The sequence below is a fragment of the Aedes albopictus genome, chromosome 1 (assembly GCF_035046485.1).
Source record: "Aedes albopictus strain Foshan chromosome 1, AalbF5, whole genome shotgun sequence".
NCBI lineage: Eukaryota > Metazoa > Arthropoda > Insecta > Diptera > Culicidae > Aedes > Aedes albopictus.
In genome coordinates, this window is record NC_085136.1 from 77,331,151 (window position 1) to 77,349,368 (window position 18,218).

General features: G+C 43.1%; 1 protein-coding gene across 1 annotated transcript in view; it reads left to right on the forward strand.

Moving 5' to 3' along the window:
* LOC109422027 (DDB1- and CUL4-associated factor 10 homolog) overlaps window positions 1-18,218 on the forward strand; it is a 99,038-nt gene that overhangs the window by 64,931 nt on the left and 15,889 nt on the right. The window contains exons 3-4 of the mRNA XM_029855901.2: window positions 3,517-3,886; window positions 4,271-4,426. Of these exons, the coding sequence (XP_029711761.1) occupies window positions 3,517-3,886; window positions 4,271-4,426 (526 nt within the window). The remainder of the gene's footprint in view (window positions 1-3,516; window positions 3,887-4,270; window positions 4,427-18,218) is intronic.

Below are 18,218 nucleotides of genomic sequence, written 5' to 3' on the forward strand. Positions count from 1 at the left end.
AACCTTTTGATTGCTTAAAAAAAATATTTCCTTGCTTAATGGCTTGCAGTCAAAAAAGCCCAAAATTGCATATTTTGCACTATGAATTGAGGTATAGCTCAAAATTGTGACGTGTTAGAACAAATCTGAGCCCGGATTCGGATTCAGCGGCCCAAAATCCTTCGGAGAAACATAAGTTTGCTCTTGAGACAGACAAAAAGTTATTTTTTGTTACGCTGTGTAAGGTTTCCGGTTTCAGCGGGCTCAGAAGAATTAAAAAAACAAATTCCGAGGCTGTAGGAAAATTCCAGAATGATTTCAAATGGGTTTAAGGCGTTTCAAGATGGTCCAGTTTGATTCAAAAGGTTTTATAAGACTTTAGTGGGCTTCCTGGGAATTGCAGGAGTATTTTTGAAGGTTTTAAAGAAGTTTGTTGAGATATAATGGGGTTCTATAGGGAAGTCGGGTAGTCTCATGGGTGTCAAAGGGATTCAGCGAGCTTCATGATTGTTTAAGAAACGTGTACGGGGATCTCGGGGGGCTTTCGATATGTATTAGAGCGTTTCAAGGGGTTTTGAGACGTTTCGGGGGAGTTTCAGGGGGTTTCATTGGGAAATAGATATAACATATATGTATGAGCCCATGTGGGTGCAAGCTTTATTCGTAATACAGCGAGAGATTACTAGCTTCGCTTTAAATTCTATGGCCCATACCAGTTTTGTAAACATTCGACAGTTTTCACTACCTTCATTTCGTTGCCGCAGTCGGGCGCAGCTTGATTTGTTACATTCGTGCGCTACCGTTACTTCTTACACACAACACGAGCGGTATAACAAAGTTCAATAAACACAAGAATCGTGTCGTCTAACACGATGATATTTGTCTTATTCTAGCTTTTCGCATACATTTTCAGCCAATTCCGATTATGAATGTTAGTATTAGTTTATTCTTGCATGTTGCATTGGATGCGACACACACTTGGCCAACACAGCTCTCATTATGGGAGAAGACAGGAACAACAAAAGCCGAACCGTCTCCTGAAGACGCTATCGTGGTGAAGTGCATTCGTTTGACATTTTTGTTGCGTATAGTAGTTTGATAGCTTGTGTGGCGAATGTCGGAGACAAAGGAGGTCAAATATCGACGAAAAGGTTCAATTGACTGTGATCTCTAACAAGACTGGCCCATACTCAAGAAAGCTCTTGAAGACCCTTTATAATCATTGACCTATCAACTTAACCTGGGTAAGCATGAACTTTGTTCGCAGTGCTTCACATAATTACTTAATGCTTATAGATTAGAGTGGTACACAATTATATCTTCTTCTTCTTTATGGCTCGACGTCCCCACTGGGACTTGGCCTGCCTCGCTTCAACTTAGTGTTCTCTGTGCACTTCCACAATTATTAATTGAATGGCTTTCTTTGCCTGCCATTGCATGAATCAGTATATTGTGAGGCAAGTACAATGATACACTATGCCCAGGGAGTCGAGAAAATTTTCCCGACCGGAACGGGAATCGAACTCGCCGTCTCCGGATTGGCGATCCATAGCCTCAACCACTAGGCTTACTAGTGATCCCGGATGTAATTTTGGAAAATTTGTAACTGTCCTGAAATTTTTTAATGATGATGATGATGATATTGTTCTACCATCTATTGTAGCAAGGCAGCTGCCTATAGCACTGGAATAATCTGAAAAGCGATTTGATCAAGATTGTGCTGTTGTTAGTGGTCAGTCATTCTCCTGTATGAAGGGCCAAAAAGGGTTGTGCGGACCCGCAAGCAGAGACACTTGCGCGAAATCCGCGTCAGGGGAAAAGAATCCCCTTCCAGAAGAAAGTTCTCACGAACAACTGCAAAATCAAGCCCTCGATTGACAGAATACTCCCAATAGATGGGGTCGAAGAGCCCGGCCTCAATCCACGAAATGTTAACAACAAGGAGGAGGCAGTTCCAAGCTCCTGTCCAAATCGTTTCAATCGGGTGCCCTGATGGTCCCTCCCTTTCCCAATATATGATGAGATATGTATATGTAATGTATGTCAGTGTGTGTTGTGTATGTTTTGTTTGAAAAACGATCATAATCATGATTAATAAGCAAGGTTGCGACCATTCATTTGCAAAGATTTACATTCATTTGCTATTATCTCAGTTCAGAAGCATGCTATCGAAAAACAATGTATGGATGAATTTAACCTTGTAGTTTTATCTGAAAGTTTTCCGAATAACATTGAGGTCGCACACGCATACCAAAGTCGTGAGCGAGCTGTGAAGGCAACTTTCCACAGCGTGAATGTAATTTACATTCACCGCGTGGAGAGTTGCCTTCACAGCTCGCTCACGATTTTGGTATACGATTCATCCATACATTGTTTTTCGATACCATGCTTCTGAACTGAGATAATAGCAAATGAATGTAAATCTTTGCAAATGAATGGTCGCACCCTTGTTAATAAGCATTTATGAACAAGACATTTACCTGATTACTCCTGAAATAAAATGTGGATTAGCAACAAAACATTAAAAAAGCACACCAAATCTCGATCCTGGAATGTCTGCTCACCACTGACCGGCCACTTTAGGCATGAAAACATTAACAAGATCGAAATTTGATCTGGTGGTAGATCTTACGCCGCAACGCACCATTCTAAGGTGATCTACCCACGTTACGGGGCCTGTCCTGAAATTTTTTAATGATCAGTTAAAACTGTGCTTTGATGATTTAAAATGTGAGCTATAAATTGCATTTTTCTGGGGAATTCTTCGATTTTAGGGGTCTCCAAAACAATATCCCAGGACACGGTAAACCCGAAATTAGCCAAATCCAGAGATATTTCTCTTTACTCAAAATGCCAAACAGTTTCCCAACCGCAACATGACAACTTCTTATGATACGTAATGGATTCTTTATTCTAGATTCGTAGCACCCGGAACAATGTTTTGCATTAAGCAGATTAGCATTTTCTTCTTGGCAAAAACAACCCACATGCACACACTGATCATGGTCACCGAGTTCTGGATAGATCATATGATGCAAAAAGTGCAACACGCAACGGCACAAGGAATTCGATCTCAAACCGCAAAATTGTCAACTTGTACAGTTCAGTCTTTTGTGACGCGCTGTCACCCACTTTACACCTACCATAATTACTATCATTACACCATGACCACATCTAAAAATCAGCTTTAGAGGATGCCGTGGATAGCCGAGAATTTGAAGTGGATGTAAAGTGAGTGGTGATGTGTTATAGGAGACTCAACTGTATATAGCTGCCCAGATGTTCAGTATCGAATGCCTGCGTCCGCTTCATTATAGACGACATAATGAGAATTCAGCTGGTCTGCTTTTTGCATTCGTGATATGTGTCAAAGCCGACAGCCTGATTCAAGTTAAGAAAAGTAAATCTCGCAAACCGGTTTTTATTCGCGATCCTTCATGATATTACCACCCATTCATCTGTCTACATATTTATTCTTGCTCCCGTCAAAGTTCTCACATTAAGAACACGCACACATCTGTTCTGTTCTCGCTTCAGGTTCCTCGACAATCGCATGTTCGCCACCTGCTCGGACGACAGCACCGTTGCCCTGTGGGATACCCGAAATCTCAAATCGAAAATCCGCAGCCTCCAAGGTCACTCCAATTGGGTGAAGAACATAGAGTACTGCAAGAAAGACTGCCTGCTGGTAACGTCCGGTTTCGACGGGTCGATTTTCACCTGGGACATCAACAGCTACACCGAGCAGGGTTTCGTCTACCAGAAGGTTTTCCACACGCCCGGTTTGATGCGGTGTCGGCTGGCGCCGGACGAGAACCGGTTGGTCATTTGCACCACTGGCGGCTACCTGATCATCATTCACAATCTCAATTTGGCCTCGCTGGCGAAGGACCTGCGCGGGTTCCGGGTAAGTTTTTGGGTTTGGAGGAGGGTGACATAGATCTCGCTAGAGTGGTACAAATTTGGAATTTATACTTAAGAGTAAGCTTACTACAGAATTCAAAGATTGCAGACACATTTATTTTTTGAGTGCACGCGTATGATCCTTGACGTAGCCAGAAAGGGATCATATCAGAATCTCAATTCTAGAAGACGTTTTTAGTAATTGCTGGTCAATCCTTCAGAGGATTGTTGTTATTTTGATCACCTTTTTGAAAATCTGTAGACAAATTACTGGAAAAGTTTCTCATAAAGCTTTCGATTAAATTTTTGCTTGATTTTGCCTAGCAGGGAATCCATTGAAAATTCTATTCATATTAGTAACTAATAACATTTTGCCCTTTTTTCACAGCCCAACTTGTACCGCCTGATGCAGCTGCGCCACCAGTTCATCCCGAATGCGGCCCGCTACGATCAGGCTTTCTCCCGCAAGCAAAAGTACAACCGAGTCGAGCTGGTCAGCGACTTCCCGGAAGGTAACGACGCGGAAGTCATCAGTTCCCTACAGGTAAGTTCCGGTGTTGGTGTGGTATGGTGTGGGGTAGGTAGTAGGCAGGTTTTCAGGCGAGCCACTTGTACGATCAACACACTCCATCACCCATCTCCACTTGGTTGATGGTGGTGGTGATGCCACTGACCAAGAGTATGCAAATCTAAACAGAAAAATACCGTTTACTCATGCTGCGTGCCACAACGCGAATTTATTACCCGACATGAATGGACAATCACCATTGTAAATGCCCAGCAGCAGCAACGAATTGTAGCGTTGTTTTGACTTAAGTTTAAAGAGCGCAGTGCTTCTCAAACGTCTTCATCCTCGTCACTTTCAGCATAGTATTTTACCCCTAATACCTATCACAAATTGCAAAAAAAACGGTTTTAGTATCATAGGGGTTTCAGGGACGTTTCAGGGGGTTTTAAGGGTGATTTAAGAGGGCGGGGGATCAGGAGTGGGTATTATCGGCAGGTTTGTTCTCTTCGCCATGAGGGGTTTGTGTCGGCCAAATTGCCTGAAACTTGGTCGTATAATTCAGTGGGTGGAAAAATTCGAAGCCAACTTTGAGTTCAACAGGTTTCCCTCCCCATGGATATTCGATCTTGTCGCGGAATAGGACTACTAACCCCAATTCAAGGTGTCAAGGGACCCGTGCCGAGGAATGGATGATCGATTGGGTGAAAAAGATGCTCGATCGTCAACGGAGCTTGTGGGGTACCTGGACACCTTTACAACCCCCTTCCCCCTCCTCCCCCACAGTATTTCGCTCCTTACCACGTCATTGCAAGGCTCTGGCATGGTGGACCTCTCCGTGCAGCTCGTGTGATTAGCTATGAAGACAAATTCAAACAAATCAAACAGGAGATAGTGGCAGTGGCGAGGTTAACCCCAAGGGCGGGTCGGCGAGGTCTCCATTAAGGAGAGGAGTCAGGAGCCGGAAGCTGCGCATGCAGCTCCAGCGTACGTGCTCCGATTCATTCCCCGGCTAGCCTGCCGAGGGAGGTATTGGACGGAGCGTGGTTGATACGGGCTGTCTGCGATATAGGTGGCTGAGCAGCAGCTTGGCAAGATCATCGAGTTTGCGTCCAACATAAGTAAGAACATGAAAACGGCCCTATTGCGACTTCGTCAGTCCATGGACGATGCCTAGCAAAACCACGAGAAACTTGTGGAAACTACAGCAGCGGCAGAACCGGTGAAAGCAAAGATTACGACGTCTACCCAGACGGATGCCTTTGCCTTCACTTTCGCAGGTAGCCCAAATGGTGCGGCGGATGCGACTGCTTTTGATGAGCACTCGCAGAAGCGGGTGTGGCAGCCGTCAGGTAAGGAGCTGAGCTGCCTGGCGGTGCCCGCAAGGCTAGGCAGTTACTTACCCCGAAGGCCGACAGTAATGCCGGTAAGTCGGACCCAAGCCAGGCGTCCCGAAAAGTTGGGAAGGGTGGGCCTGAAAAGGCTGGCTCATCCCGAATTGAAGGGAACAGGACGTTGCGACCATAGTTAAGCCCTCAGAACAACAAAGAGGACCCCCCCTTGGACAAATGTGAAGCGGAAGTGCCACAATTGCACTCGCCGCCTACAAAAGTCTTGCGGAAGAGGTCCTTGGTCCGAGGTGAGGGCTCTTACAGCAGATGCGACTCTGACGGTGAAGACGAAGATCACCGAAGCGGAAGAGATCGTCACGGCACTGCGGCAACGACCTGCAGGTGGTCACCAAGGCCGTTCGGCTATGGAAGGGCCCAGCAGAGACACAGGTAGCCATGGTACAGCTACCTGTGGTGGACGAGAATAAGCCCATTGACCCTTTGGAGCCGTAGGGGTCATATATGACCTCAAGAAACGGCTGTATAAATTCACACATTCAATAAAACAGAATACTGTTCGGTAAAGTTGTTGCAAATTTAGTCCTCTATTAAGGAAAAATGGGTATATTTGTATTTGAGACTTCACTGACAACCTAGAACATCCGGAACACCATAAAGTTTTGAGAAGCAAAATAGTTCACATACCAGTTGTTCTGAATTTGGCTTTGGGTTACGTTCATATGTATTCATTTAACCTTCGTCAAGAATATCAAAAGGTGTTTTATATTCTGGGATGTTGTAGGTGTTCCAAACTGTCCTGTAGGAAAGTCCTTCAAATCTACAAGAATAATTTTGTGTGTTTTCGCCATAGCATTACATAATCTACTGGGATCCATGCAGCTCTTGAAATCTAAAATGTCATTTATGTACACTATAGGGATATTCCAGGTCTACCAAACTATCTTGGAGTTCAGAACTTCAGGTCTACACTCGTAGCCGTAGCCATATCTGTTATACTGAGCAACGTTGCATAATCAACCACGGTTACTGGATCAATCTGAAGTCTACTTGATATTATTATAAACCTTTGGGACATTCAAGGTCGTCCAAACTGTCCTATAGTTCTTCAAATCTACAAGAATAAATTTATGTATTTTCGCCATAAAAATAGCATTGCGTAATCTGCTGAATCCGTAAAGCTCCTGAAATCTCCAATATCATTTAGAGACACTTCTGGTATAATCCAGGTCAGCCAACAGTGCTTGAAATTGAGTGAATATGAATGGTACGATCAGTCATCAGCGCCATCCATCACTACGAACGAACACGCACATGGAGCAAAGAGAAACCGAACCAACTGCGACCACTATTCCTCATCGGTCGGTTGGCTGGTGAAGCATACTGACTGGAAACCATTATTTCTCGCTTGCTGCGGTGAGGCTGAAGATGCGTAAATGATTCAGTGGATTTATTTTTTGCTCAAAACTTGTAAAAATAATCATTTTATCCATAAGAGAATGATGGATGTGACTATTATAATCGATTTAATTCGAGTTTATGTCATTTGCACTGTAATAACGAGATAAAAATCAAGTATATTCATTGCCGTATACACCGGCGAAGAGAGAGATTCAGAGAGCCGCACGGCGCTGAATCGTCGTTCCTCACTCTCACTCATATTTTTTATTGCTCCCGCTCCCACTTGCTTCTGAAGCATGTTAGCCAATGAAGGCATATTGCTACCGCTTTGGGTTGAAAAGCGCCGGTCAAAGAAGAGCAAATTTTGATTCTTCTGAGGTAAAACGCTTCAATTTTCAAGCGCTGTCAGCCAAACTACCTTGGAGTTTCGAACTTTAGGTCTACATTCGTAACAGCAGTCATACCTGCTATACTGAGTAACGTTGCATAATCAATCGCGGTTACTGGACCAACCTGAAATCTACTATATATTATTATAAATCTTTGGGAAATTAAGGGTCGTCCAAACTAACAGTAACAGTAGTTACTCTCACAATGTCCTGTAACATTACACATCCAACTGTAATCTGTAATACCCCTGGCATTTCATGAGTTATTCCAAGATATTTTTGAAAATATCCTGAACAACCAAACTACTTCGGATACCATAGCTTCAGATATATACTTGTGTCAATAGCTTTTGCCAGTACATTAAGTAGTGTCATATCCACTGTATTTACCAAAGTAGTTTAAGGAACAATGAGCGTTGCTATATATTTTTGGGATATTGTGGGCTATCCTAACTGTTATGGAGCGTAGTTGATGAAAACAACCACTGTAATGTGAGGTGATTTTGTTTTAAAACTTTATACATATCTACACTTGCAATGCTAGCCTGCTACACTAATATTCTAAAGAATAGTAGGTATTTCAGGATAACTAAACTTCCCTATAACTAAGAACTTCGAGCTAAGGTGAAGATCTCGAGCACAAATCTGAGGGCAAATGTGGGGCGCGGCCTGCAGTACAGCTTTCATCCAGTTTTCATCCAGCGGTTTGGGCCACAGAAATCGTCAAAGTTGAAGTACCAGTGCGGGAGCCTACAGTTTTCACTCCATATTGACCGTGCTGAAACGGCGGTGCAGTTAAAAAGCCGAGGTCAATTCGTTCCATTAACGTTTAGATCTAAGTTTTAATAAACAATCCATATTGTATGACACATTTTTTTTATAAGTTTTCGTGTGTTATGCTAGTTATTTTGGACATTCCACACGTAACACATTATGCGTTACGCGTTACACATTATGCGTTACAAACATACATATGTTAGTTAATATACAAGTAGTTTGTATAATTTACAAATTTTTACTACTGTAAAAACCTTATCATAAGCAAACAAGTGATGTTACATGCCTTACTATATCATACTTTGTGGTTCTAAATTATACTCCTCAACTTGTTTGCTTATAATAATATTTTAAAGCAGCCAAAATTTGTAAATTATACAAACTACTTCATATTCACTAACATATGTATGTTTGTAATGCATTACGTGTACCACGTAACGCACTATGTGTTACGTGTGGAATGTCCAAAATAACTAGCATAGCTCACGAAAATTTATAAAAAAATGTGTCATACAATATGGATTGTATATTAAAACTTAGATCTAAACATTAATGGAACGATTTGACCTCGGCTTTTTTTCTGCTCCGCTGTTTCAGCACGGTCAATATGGATCGAAAACTGTAGGCACCCACACTGGTACTTCAACTTTGACGATGTCTGTGGCCCAAACCGCTGGATGAAAACAATTCAAATTTTGACCACAACATTTCCTATATTTACTGACGCTGCAGTGAAATTTTTATGAAGCTACTTAAATTTTTCACTGAAATACGGATTTTTATAAAAAGTATGTCCAAGAATGGATTTTTTCATTGAAGTAGTTATAACTCAAAATATATAATTTCTATCAATTTGAAATTTTGACCATACATTGTCAATATATTGATGATGAAGTGGTAAAATTTTCAGCCAAAAATATTGGTAATTGCCAAAGTTGCAGTAGATTGAACATGACGGATTTTAGGAGAAAAAATCAGCTCGGCTTTTTTTTTGCTACTGAGTGTATGAACGATTCACGGCTGGGTATTATCGGGAGATTCCGGAAGAGCTGTGGAGCAGTTAAGCGAGTGGGATTAGTAGGATCTTACACCTTCAAAAAACCTTCTTTCAAACTTCTTCTAGTGGTTCTCCTGCAAGAATTACTCCATGAATTCCACTGGAAATTTTTGCCGAAATACCTCCCAGATTTTCATCAGGTAGTTCTCCGTATACTTCTTCAAGAAATCCTCCAGAGATTCTTGAATAATTTCGTTCATGAATTCCTCTCTGTCAAAGGTTTGGCTAATGATTACTGACATTTGTTTTTATTCAGATCAAGTGATGAGAAATATCTTGTTTAAACTTCAGTAGAAACCTTTGGTGGTAATTCTGGCAAACCCAATTGAAACAATAGCCAACAATTGGTAAAATAAATTTCTTGAAGAAATCTCGCGCCTAGTAGCATACAGTATGCGGCAGGAAAAAATGCGAAAGTGTTTTTCAACTTCAAACCTCATTTTCGTCCATTTGACATTAACCAATCTATGTTTCAACGTTCCATGATCTATAATAGGCTAGTTTTCTGAAAAGTTAATTAAAAGATTTCCCATTTTGGTCACTAACCTTTACAGGGCGGCGCCTGAAAATGAAGACAACCAGAATTTTCAAACTGCAGAAAATTGCACAGGTCGCTAAATTTCGCATCTGATAAAACAAAATTTTTGATTTTCTCTACAATATCATCAAATATATGTACTTATTTCATCTGCTATGTGAAACTACATGGCTCTGGATCAGTGTGGTCTGGTTGTTCATCGAATTTGAGCTAATTTTGTTACTGTTATAGTCATTTTGTTTAATGACCATTGGGCGCGCAGCTTATTGATATCCGCTAATTAGGCCTACATTATCACATGTTAAACATCAAATGTGTTCATTTTTATTTTTTCAGTGCTAGAATATAGACATTGACTGATATACTGTCATGAAAAAATTGTCATACATATCCCATATTTAGCGTGTAATAGTGCCTTGAACTTTTCGCATTTTTTCCTGCCGCACCCTGTACAGGCGTATCTACAATGATCTATTTCTGTTCATCGATTTTCTCTTTGGTTAAAACGTATACGGTAAATCAATTTAGGTTGTTTTTGTTATGAATTTCAAATAACTCAACGTACATATGTACAGATGGGTAAATTATTGATTAAATTGGGAAAAAATCCACAGCTCAGGTGAGATTTGAACTCACGACCCTTATTCGCTAGACAAGTGCTTTAGCAACTAAGCTACCGAGCCAATTAATGACCCGGCAACTTATTTGTCATAAGGTTCAATTCTAATCTCATCGATCTATATCATCTTCCCCTAAACCGCAAATATAACCATCTCTGTTGTACATATGTACGAAGAGCGAAAGCGATTTGTTTATTGTTTGAAACTGCCTATCGTACAGGCACCGCTTCCCCAACCACTTGTAGAGGAAGAACAATGCTACCTGGAAGGCGTTACATGCGTAGACTTAAGTATCTGTACTCAACAATAGTTTGGATGACCTAAGATATCCCGATTGTTCTGATACTGTCTATTGAACTTTCAGAAGACTAACTGGACATGATATATTACAAATCGTCAGGGGGAATTGTGGTTATAATATCAGGTGACTTCAATGCCTGCGCCGTGGAATGAGGTAGCCGTTTTATGAACCAGCGGAGTCAGATCCTGCTAGAGACACTGGTCATGCTAGATGTTGACCTGGCTTATGTCGGTACCAAAAGCACATTTAGTCGGAATGGTGCGGAGTCGATTATTAACGTTACTTTTTGTAGCCCTGGCCTAACAAGTAGTTCGAACTGGAAGGTAGATGATAGCTACACTCACAGTGAACACCTGGCGGTTCGCTACAGTATGGACAACTAGAACAAGCAGGCAGCGGGTAGAGGAAGAGGCGGCTATGTCAAGGCCAAGCCCTCGTAGGTGGAAGACATCATACTTCAACGACAAAATATTTAGGGAGGCGCTCTCCTGCTCGGTTTAAGCCATGACGAGCTGGTAGCGGTGCCCTAGAAATGGGAGACCACTGGCTTACGGGTGGTCTCAAGCGATTGTGAACCTGCGCCCGCGCCTGCCTACGGGATAGGCGACGGATGCACCGAGCACGGTTTGAGGAAGAGCAAAATGAAAGACGGGTGGTGCTCGCCGCTGCCAAAGTCGCGCTGAAGACCGAGATAGGGGGAAGCAAAAAGGCCTGCTTTTAGGTCTCTGTCAGAACGGCAATGCGAATCAATGGGGCGATGCCTACAGATCGTGATGGCCGAGACAATGGATGTGATGGCTCCTACACTGCCCCCACTCGCAAAACAGTCCCATATGAATAGGAAACCCAGCAAGGATGGTTCTGTTATGCGAGTGGCGGTAATACAGAGCAGCCTCAAGAAATGTTGAAGGAGATTATCGAGGGGCTTCTTCCGTGTCATGATCCTAGTCCTTGACCTCCTTTCGTGGGTCAGCTGGGGACTAAGGATAGCGATGAGCAGAGGATCACCGATGAGGAACTTGCTGGGATTGCAAAGTTCCTAAGCATAGGGTAAGGCCCCAGGTGCAGACGGAGCTCCGAATCTGGCCTTGAAAGTAGTTATTACAGAGGCTCCCGGAATGTTCAGGTCTGCTATGCAGAAATGCCTAGACAATGGAGTTTTCCTAAGGGTTTGAAGCGGCAGAGCCTGGTTCTATTGCCAAAAGTGGAGAATAGCGGAGAAGGATCATCCTCAACAGACTGTTGAGGTACACCGAGGGTGTAGATGGTTTCTCTAGTAGCCTGTTTGACTACTGGGAGTGGAGGTCGACTATACACGCTATCATGTCGGTTACAAAGACCGCCGGGATAGCGCTCCAACGTAAGAGATGGTAGATTCGCTACATTGCAGTAGTGACTCTGGCTGTCAGGACAGCGTTCAATAGCGCCAGTTGGTTGACTATTGCCAGTGCGCTCCTGCTTCTGGGGACACAACTCCGGGCAATTTTGTCCAGAGGATGTGTGATGACGAGTTTGGCTGGAATTTCGTTTCATTGTCTTGGAGCTACAGAGGAGGTGGCGCGTGGACTCGGAGAATGGCTAGTTCAGACGCTATAAAGAGGTGATACAAGGGTTCGGAGTCGGCTACGTAGGTCATACCGGTGTAGAAGATGGTCCCTAAACATTGCTTACACTAGATGAAAATATTCCTTCGACTGGAGTGGGAATCGAACCCACACTCCGTGGCTTACAATACGCTTGAACGGCTGGCACCGTTATTCACACGCTAAGCTCATAGTAGTATAGTAAAAAAATAACAAAAAAATCATCACGAAGTTGCGATTGACTTCTAATCGCTCGGTGTGCTACTGCTATGATGATTTGAGGCCCACTGTTGGGCTAAAAGGGTATTGACTCTTTACGGTTCACCTGCGCTCAGCAGGTACCTAACTACTGCCTAAAAACCGCTTGTTGCTACTTAACTCGCATAAGCCGTCATGTGGAGCTTATCCATCGCCCGGTGATCGTGGCACGGCGGTATTTAAGTGCGGTGCGCGCGCGTACCGTTGCTGTTGGTGTCCTTGACTTTGAATTGGACTATCGAGCCGTCGTTTGGTCACTTGACGGCGTCATCTTCTAGCCTACCCGATCGATGACGACGCCGTGGCTTTTCGCGAAAAGTCCGACCATAAACCGACGACGCGGCGAGGGTTCAGATTGTACGGTTCGTTGATTTTTCGTTGCATAATAAACAAGCATGAATCGGTCGGTCCGGTGATGGTTCGAATTTAGGAACCATCGCCGCCGGCCGCTGTAGCTCCTTTGAAAAGAAAAAAAAAACGGCGGCGGCGGTTTGCTGGATAATGAGTAGGTGTGTGAAAAGCTCGCTCACCATTCGCAACGGCTTTTATATGGCCAATTAAATTTGCTTCCATCACATTGCTAGAGGAGGCTCTAGGATAATGACCCAACCAATCGTCGTCCACCATCGCCGATAGAACCTCAACTTGGTTGGTTGTGAATTGTGATCCAGTGCTTCTAGCTAAGTCAGTGTGGTAGTCAGGTTTGTCGGTTTTTGAAGTGATCTTTGGCACTCATACACGGAACGTAAGACACATGTTATTATTTGTGGCATTCTTTAATTTCATGCTTGATTTAATGTCATTTATTCAGTTCAACATATTTACATACACTATCCGTCATAAGTATAGACTCACAAAAAAGTATTGCAACAGCATTGCATCACATTGATTCACCTCGATATCCCCAAAACCTGAGGACTTAAAAAGATGCTGTCTTCAGCAAATTTATTCAGAAGCCTAAAAGCAACAACTTTTCTGAAGGCGGGACTTTCGTAGGTGTTCTCATTTTCGAGATATTGAGGTAGGTAAGTCAGGGTGATGCACTATTGTTACGATACTTTTTGTGAGTCTTTACTTATGATGGGTAGTGTAGATTAGACTGAATCCGTTTCAGCCAGTTTGTTATCCGGCATCCTTGCCACATGACCTGCCCACCGTATTCTTCCGCCTTAGGCAATCTTCTGGACGCTGGGGTCGCCGTACAGTGCAGAGAGCTCGTAGTTCTTTCGCCGCCACACACCGTTCTCTTGCACATTGCCAAAGCTCATCATCAGCACTCGTCGGTCGAACGTTCAATGTGCTTGCAAATCCTTCTCGAGCATGGTCTAAGTCTCATGACCGTACATGGTACATTTCGTGCGGATGAATCTTTGTGGATCGTATTTTTTTCTGAAACCCATAGTAGGCCCGATTCCCGCTGATGAAGCGTCTTCGTATTTCACGGCTCACGTTATTGGCAGCTGTAAGCAAGGAACCGAGTTAGACGAATTATTTTACCACCTTGAAAGTAATGCCTCTTTATCGTAACATTGCTGTCATGGCTTGTTCTGTCTCGCTCAGTTCCAATTGCCAGCATGTACCTTGTTTTAGCCGCATCCACCACTAACCCGACTTTTGCTGCTCCACGTTCCAGGCGAGTGTACAGGTTTGCTATCGTTGCAAATGTTCAAGTAATTTCTTTGACATCCGCTAACCAGACAAATTGGGTGGATTTCTTGAAGATCGTACTTTGGCTGTTGAGCCCGGTTCGTCGCATTCGCATTACACCTTCCAAGGCAATGTTGAATAGCAGGCCTGGAAGTTCATCACCTTGCTGCAGTCTTCGTTAAGATTCGAATAAACTGGATGGTTTACCCGAAATTCTTACACAGTCCATCATTGCTTTTATCAGTGTGGTAAGCTTCCCGGGAAAGCTGTCTTCGTCAATGATTTTCCATAGCTCTGTGCGGTCTATATTGCCGTATACCGCTTTGAAAGGGGCAGTCAAAATGGTGACCACGAAAGTTCACACACATTAACTTGTGGATGGGGCAGATTATCCCTTCCTTTCACTCCTCCGACATCTGTTTGGTTTCCCAGATTTGATAACGAACCGATACACACAGGTGGTAACTTTTCTGCACATATCTTGATGAGTTTTGTTGCAATACCAGATACCAGATGTTTTGTTGTATTTGTGCTAGTTGATGACATCCTCAACTTCACTCAGCACGAGATTTGTTTCGTTCCTGTTGTTTCCTCAGCTGCTGTGGTCCTCCTTGCCTACATCCTCCCCACAATTCAGGTACTCGTGGAAGTGCTTCTTCCACCTTTCGATCGCCATAGGTACGTTTGTCCTGAGGTTCCCACCCTTATCCCTTCTGATTTCCGCTCACGGCACAACTTCGTTACGGGATGCGTTGAACTTCTGATAGATCTATATTCTTTGGAACGGCACAGCAGTTGCGTCGTAGTCCTCTTATTCCAGGTGCTGTTTTTTTCTCCGGAAAGTTGCAGGTCTGTGCTGTTTGAATAATTTCACTTTCTGCCGGGTTCAATACTGCAGCATTATCGTCCGTTCTGCATTACTCTCCTCCAAAATTGCTCTACACTTATAAACAAACTAGTTATTCCGTTTACTCCGTTTCACATACCCGATGGTGCACTCTTCCACATTGAAAGCCACTCAGCAGCGAACGGTTGTCGCTTTAATTTGTGTGTTTGCTTGTCAGCGACAACAGCATCAAATTAGCCGAAAAAGCATTATACCTACGCTTTTTGTACCTTTTCATTGCAGAAACGGAGAATTGATCTTCTCACCATACAAAAATTCAGCTCATTATTACAAATCTAGTACTATACCGAACGTGTCTTATTGGTTCAAAATTGATGGTTCCACTTCCCTATCGCCAGACCAGCTACACTCACACAAGGAGTTAATGAGATATCTGGCGGGGACTAGCAGGCATATTCAGTGTGTGAGTGTTGGTGATCTTCTATTTTTTGGAGACAATATGGCGCCCGCCACGTCAGTTTTCAGGTCAATGTAGGTGAGGGGGAGGAAGTGATGATTGCAATCGTTTGTATCCACAGCAGACCGAATATACCTCAGCGTCTGCAAAAAATCATGCGGATGTCGGAGTGTTGGTGGGATATGGTTGACAATGGGTTCACACATTGGTGCGTGGATGCCAGGCGAATATAATGCGGCACAGTTCGCTTGATTGCATAACTCGTAGGTGCATACACTTCAGGGTGTCACAGGAGCGTTTCAGGAGGTCTCAAAGAGTTCCCAGGAGGCCTCATGGGCGCTTCCGTTGATCTCAGAGGGTTCCAGCTCCAGGGCAGATTCAGCGGGTCTCAAGGTCATTCCAGGGGATTCCAGTAAACCTGCTGTTTCACTGCTTCCGGTTCAACAGGTTATGGGCCCAGCGACAGAGTTTTGTAGGATCTCGGATTGCCGGATTCAGTAGACCGTATGGATTTCTCGAAGCTGGGGATCAGGCGGTTGTCGAACTACAACTATGAGACGTGGACGATCCGGACTCGTCATGTGCTGACACGAGATAATTTGTGGAGTTATGTTTCCACTGAAGCTCCGGGAGATAATCGGACGAAGGAATGGATTACAAAGGACGAGCTAGTGCTTCAAACGATAGGGTTTTATGGTGGAAGATACGCAATTGAGAATCATTAGCGATGATGGAACGGCAAGGTAAGCATGGATGCTGTTTAAGGAATACTACGTGAAGGACTCGTCACCACCTTCCACCAGTATTCCACGAAAATGTAAAGTTTCGTTGGTTAAGAAGCTATCCAAACTAGAACTGGTGGAAAGTGGTGATATGCGACAGCATCTGGTCGAGTTCGATGGAATATTCGAGAAAATGGAGAACGTTGGATGTAAAATGGACGAGGACATGAAAGCAGCATTCATCTTGGGAAGCTTATCCCAATTGTATGACAGTATCGTGTCTTCGATTCAAGGAAGAGTGAATGTATTTTCCATAACTTTTGTAAAAACTAAGCTGTTGGAAGAAATCAAACGACTACATGACAAAGCTGAATAATTTGTGGATAGGAAAGCCTTTAGCCGCCAAGGTGACCAATAAGCAGATGAATCGGTCGAACGATAAACGTGTTTGTCATGCTTGTGGCAGTTCCCATCCTTTGATGCGCGACTGTGAATATTTGAAGAAAGTTCGGAATCAGTCATCCAAATTTGTAATGCCGAAGGTGCGTTCAGCGGTGATGATTGAGGAAGAGAAGGAGTACCGGGGTAATGTGTGTTTCGCAGCGTTTGATGAGGAGATCAGCGAAGCTTGGTTCCTGGAGAGCATCAAGTCATATGACCAATCGAGTGGATTTGCTGGAAATGAAGATAAAGAAGCGAAATGTTCTACTGGCAAATGGAAAAATGATTCATTGTGACACGAAGGGTTATGCTACCATCCAGAGAGTAAAAAATTCGACGATTAAAAGTGAAGATTGACATTCTCATTTTTTCATTCGTGTTCGGCCACATTCATTGTCAGCTGAATGCCTCTCTTTTTTCATTCAATTCTCTGTCACGAATACTTTTTCGCACGTCGTAAAATGTCTAATTTCTGTTAACAGACGCACAATCCGGCTTAATGGACAAATAGAGAGCATAATTAATATTTTAATTAACTACTATACACAAGTTTTGAGGTGATTGGAAGTATAATCGAGACTTACGGTTTAGTTTTATTTCTCAGTGAAAATTGTCAGTGACAGAAAAATGAATGAATAGGTGAAAAATTTCATTCGCCAAAATAAATTTTATTTTGATCCCTCAGTTGAGAATTTTCAAAATTCATGTTGAATTGCATTCATTGAAAATGAAAATTTCAAACTCTGGTTGGCAAATATTGGACAAAATGGTTATGTAACAGTGTCATTGAAAAACGTGATTGTTGTTCCAGGATTGTCAGCAAATCTTGTTTCAGTTCCGGTAATTACTGATCAAGGTTTTGTAGCGAACGATTGTTATATCATGAAGAATGGAGAAGTTGTTCTAGTAGAAAAAAAGTAGGGAAAGCTATATTGCATGAATTCGGAATAGTTTTAGTGCTTGATATGTATAAACTGTGGTATGCTTCCGATCTTGAGGAGGAGTGTTGGATATGTGTAGCAAGCACGTTAGCAACTAGCCTATAACAGTAGGCGAGTTGGGGGTTTCAAGAGGTCGTCGTAATGTTTTTACGTAATGTTGCATACTGCCGTCGTCACACACTACATTCATGCTTCATTCGATGCATAAATGTTGTTTGACTTGAATACAGCAAATGAGACCATGATTATTTGAGCGCATTTCGAGGGTTTCAGAGGGTCTCAGGGGGACTGAGGGGGTCTGAGGAGATTTTAGGGGAATTTCGGAAAGAAAGTTTAAGAGCATTTTCGGTGGGTTGCACATGCGCTACGATGGCGTTTTCGGGGTTTCGGAAAGTCCCAGGTGTGTTACATGGGGCCCATGAGGTTTTGGGAGGATTTCAGAAGTATTTCAGGAAGTCTTAGAGTTTTTTTTGTGGGTTTCATAGGCGTTACGGGGACTTTTT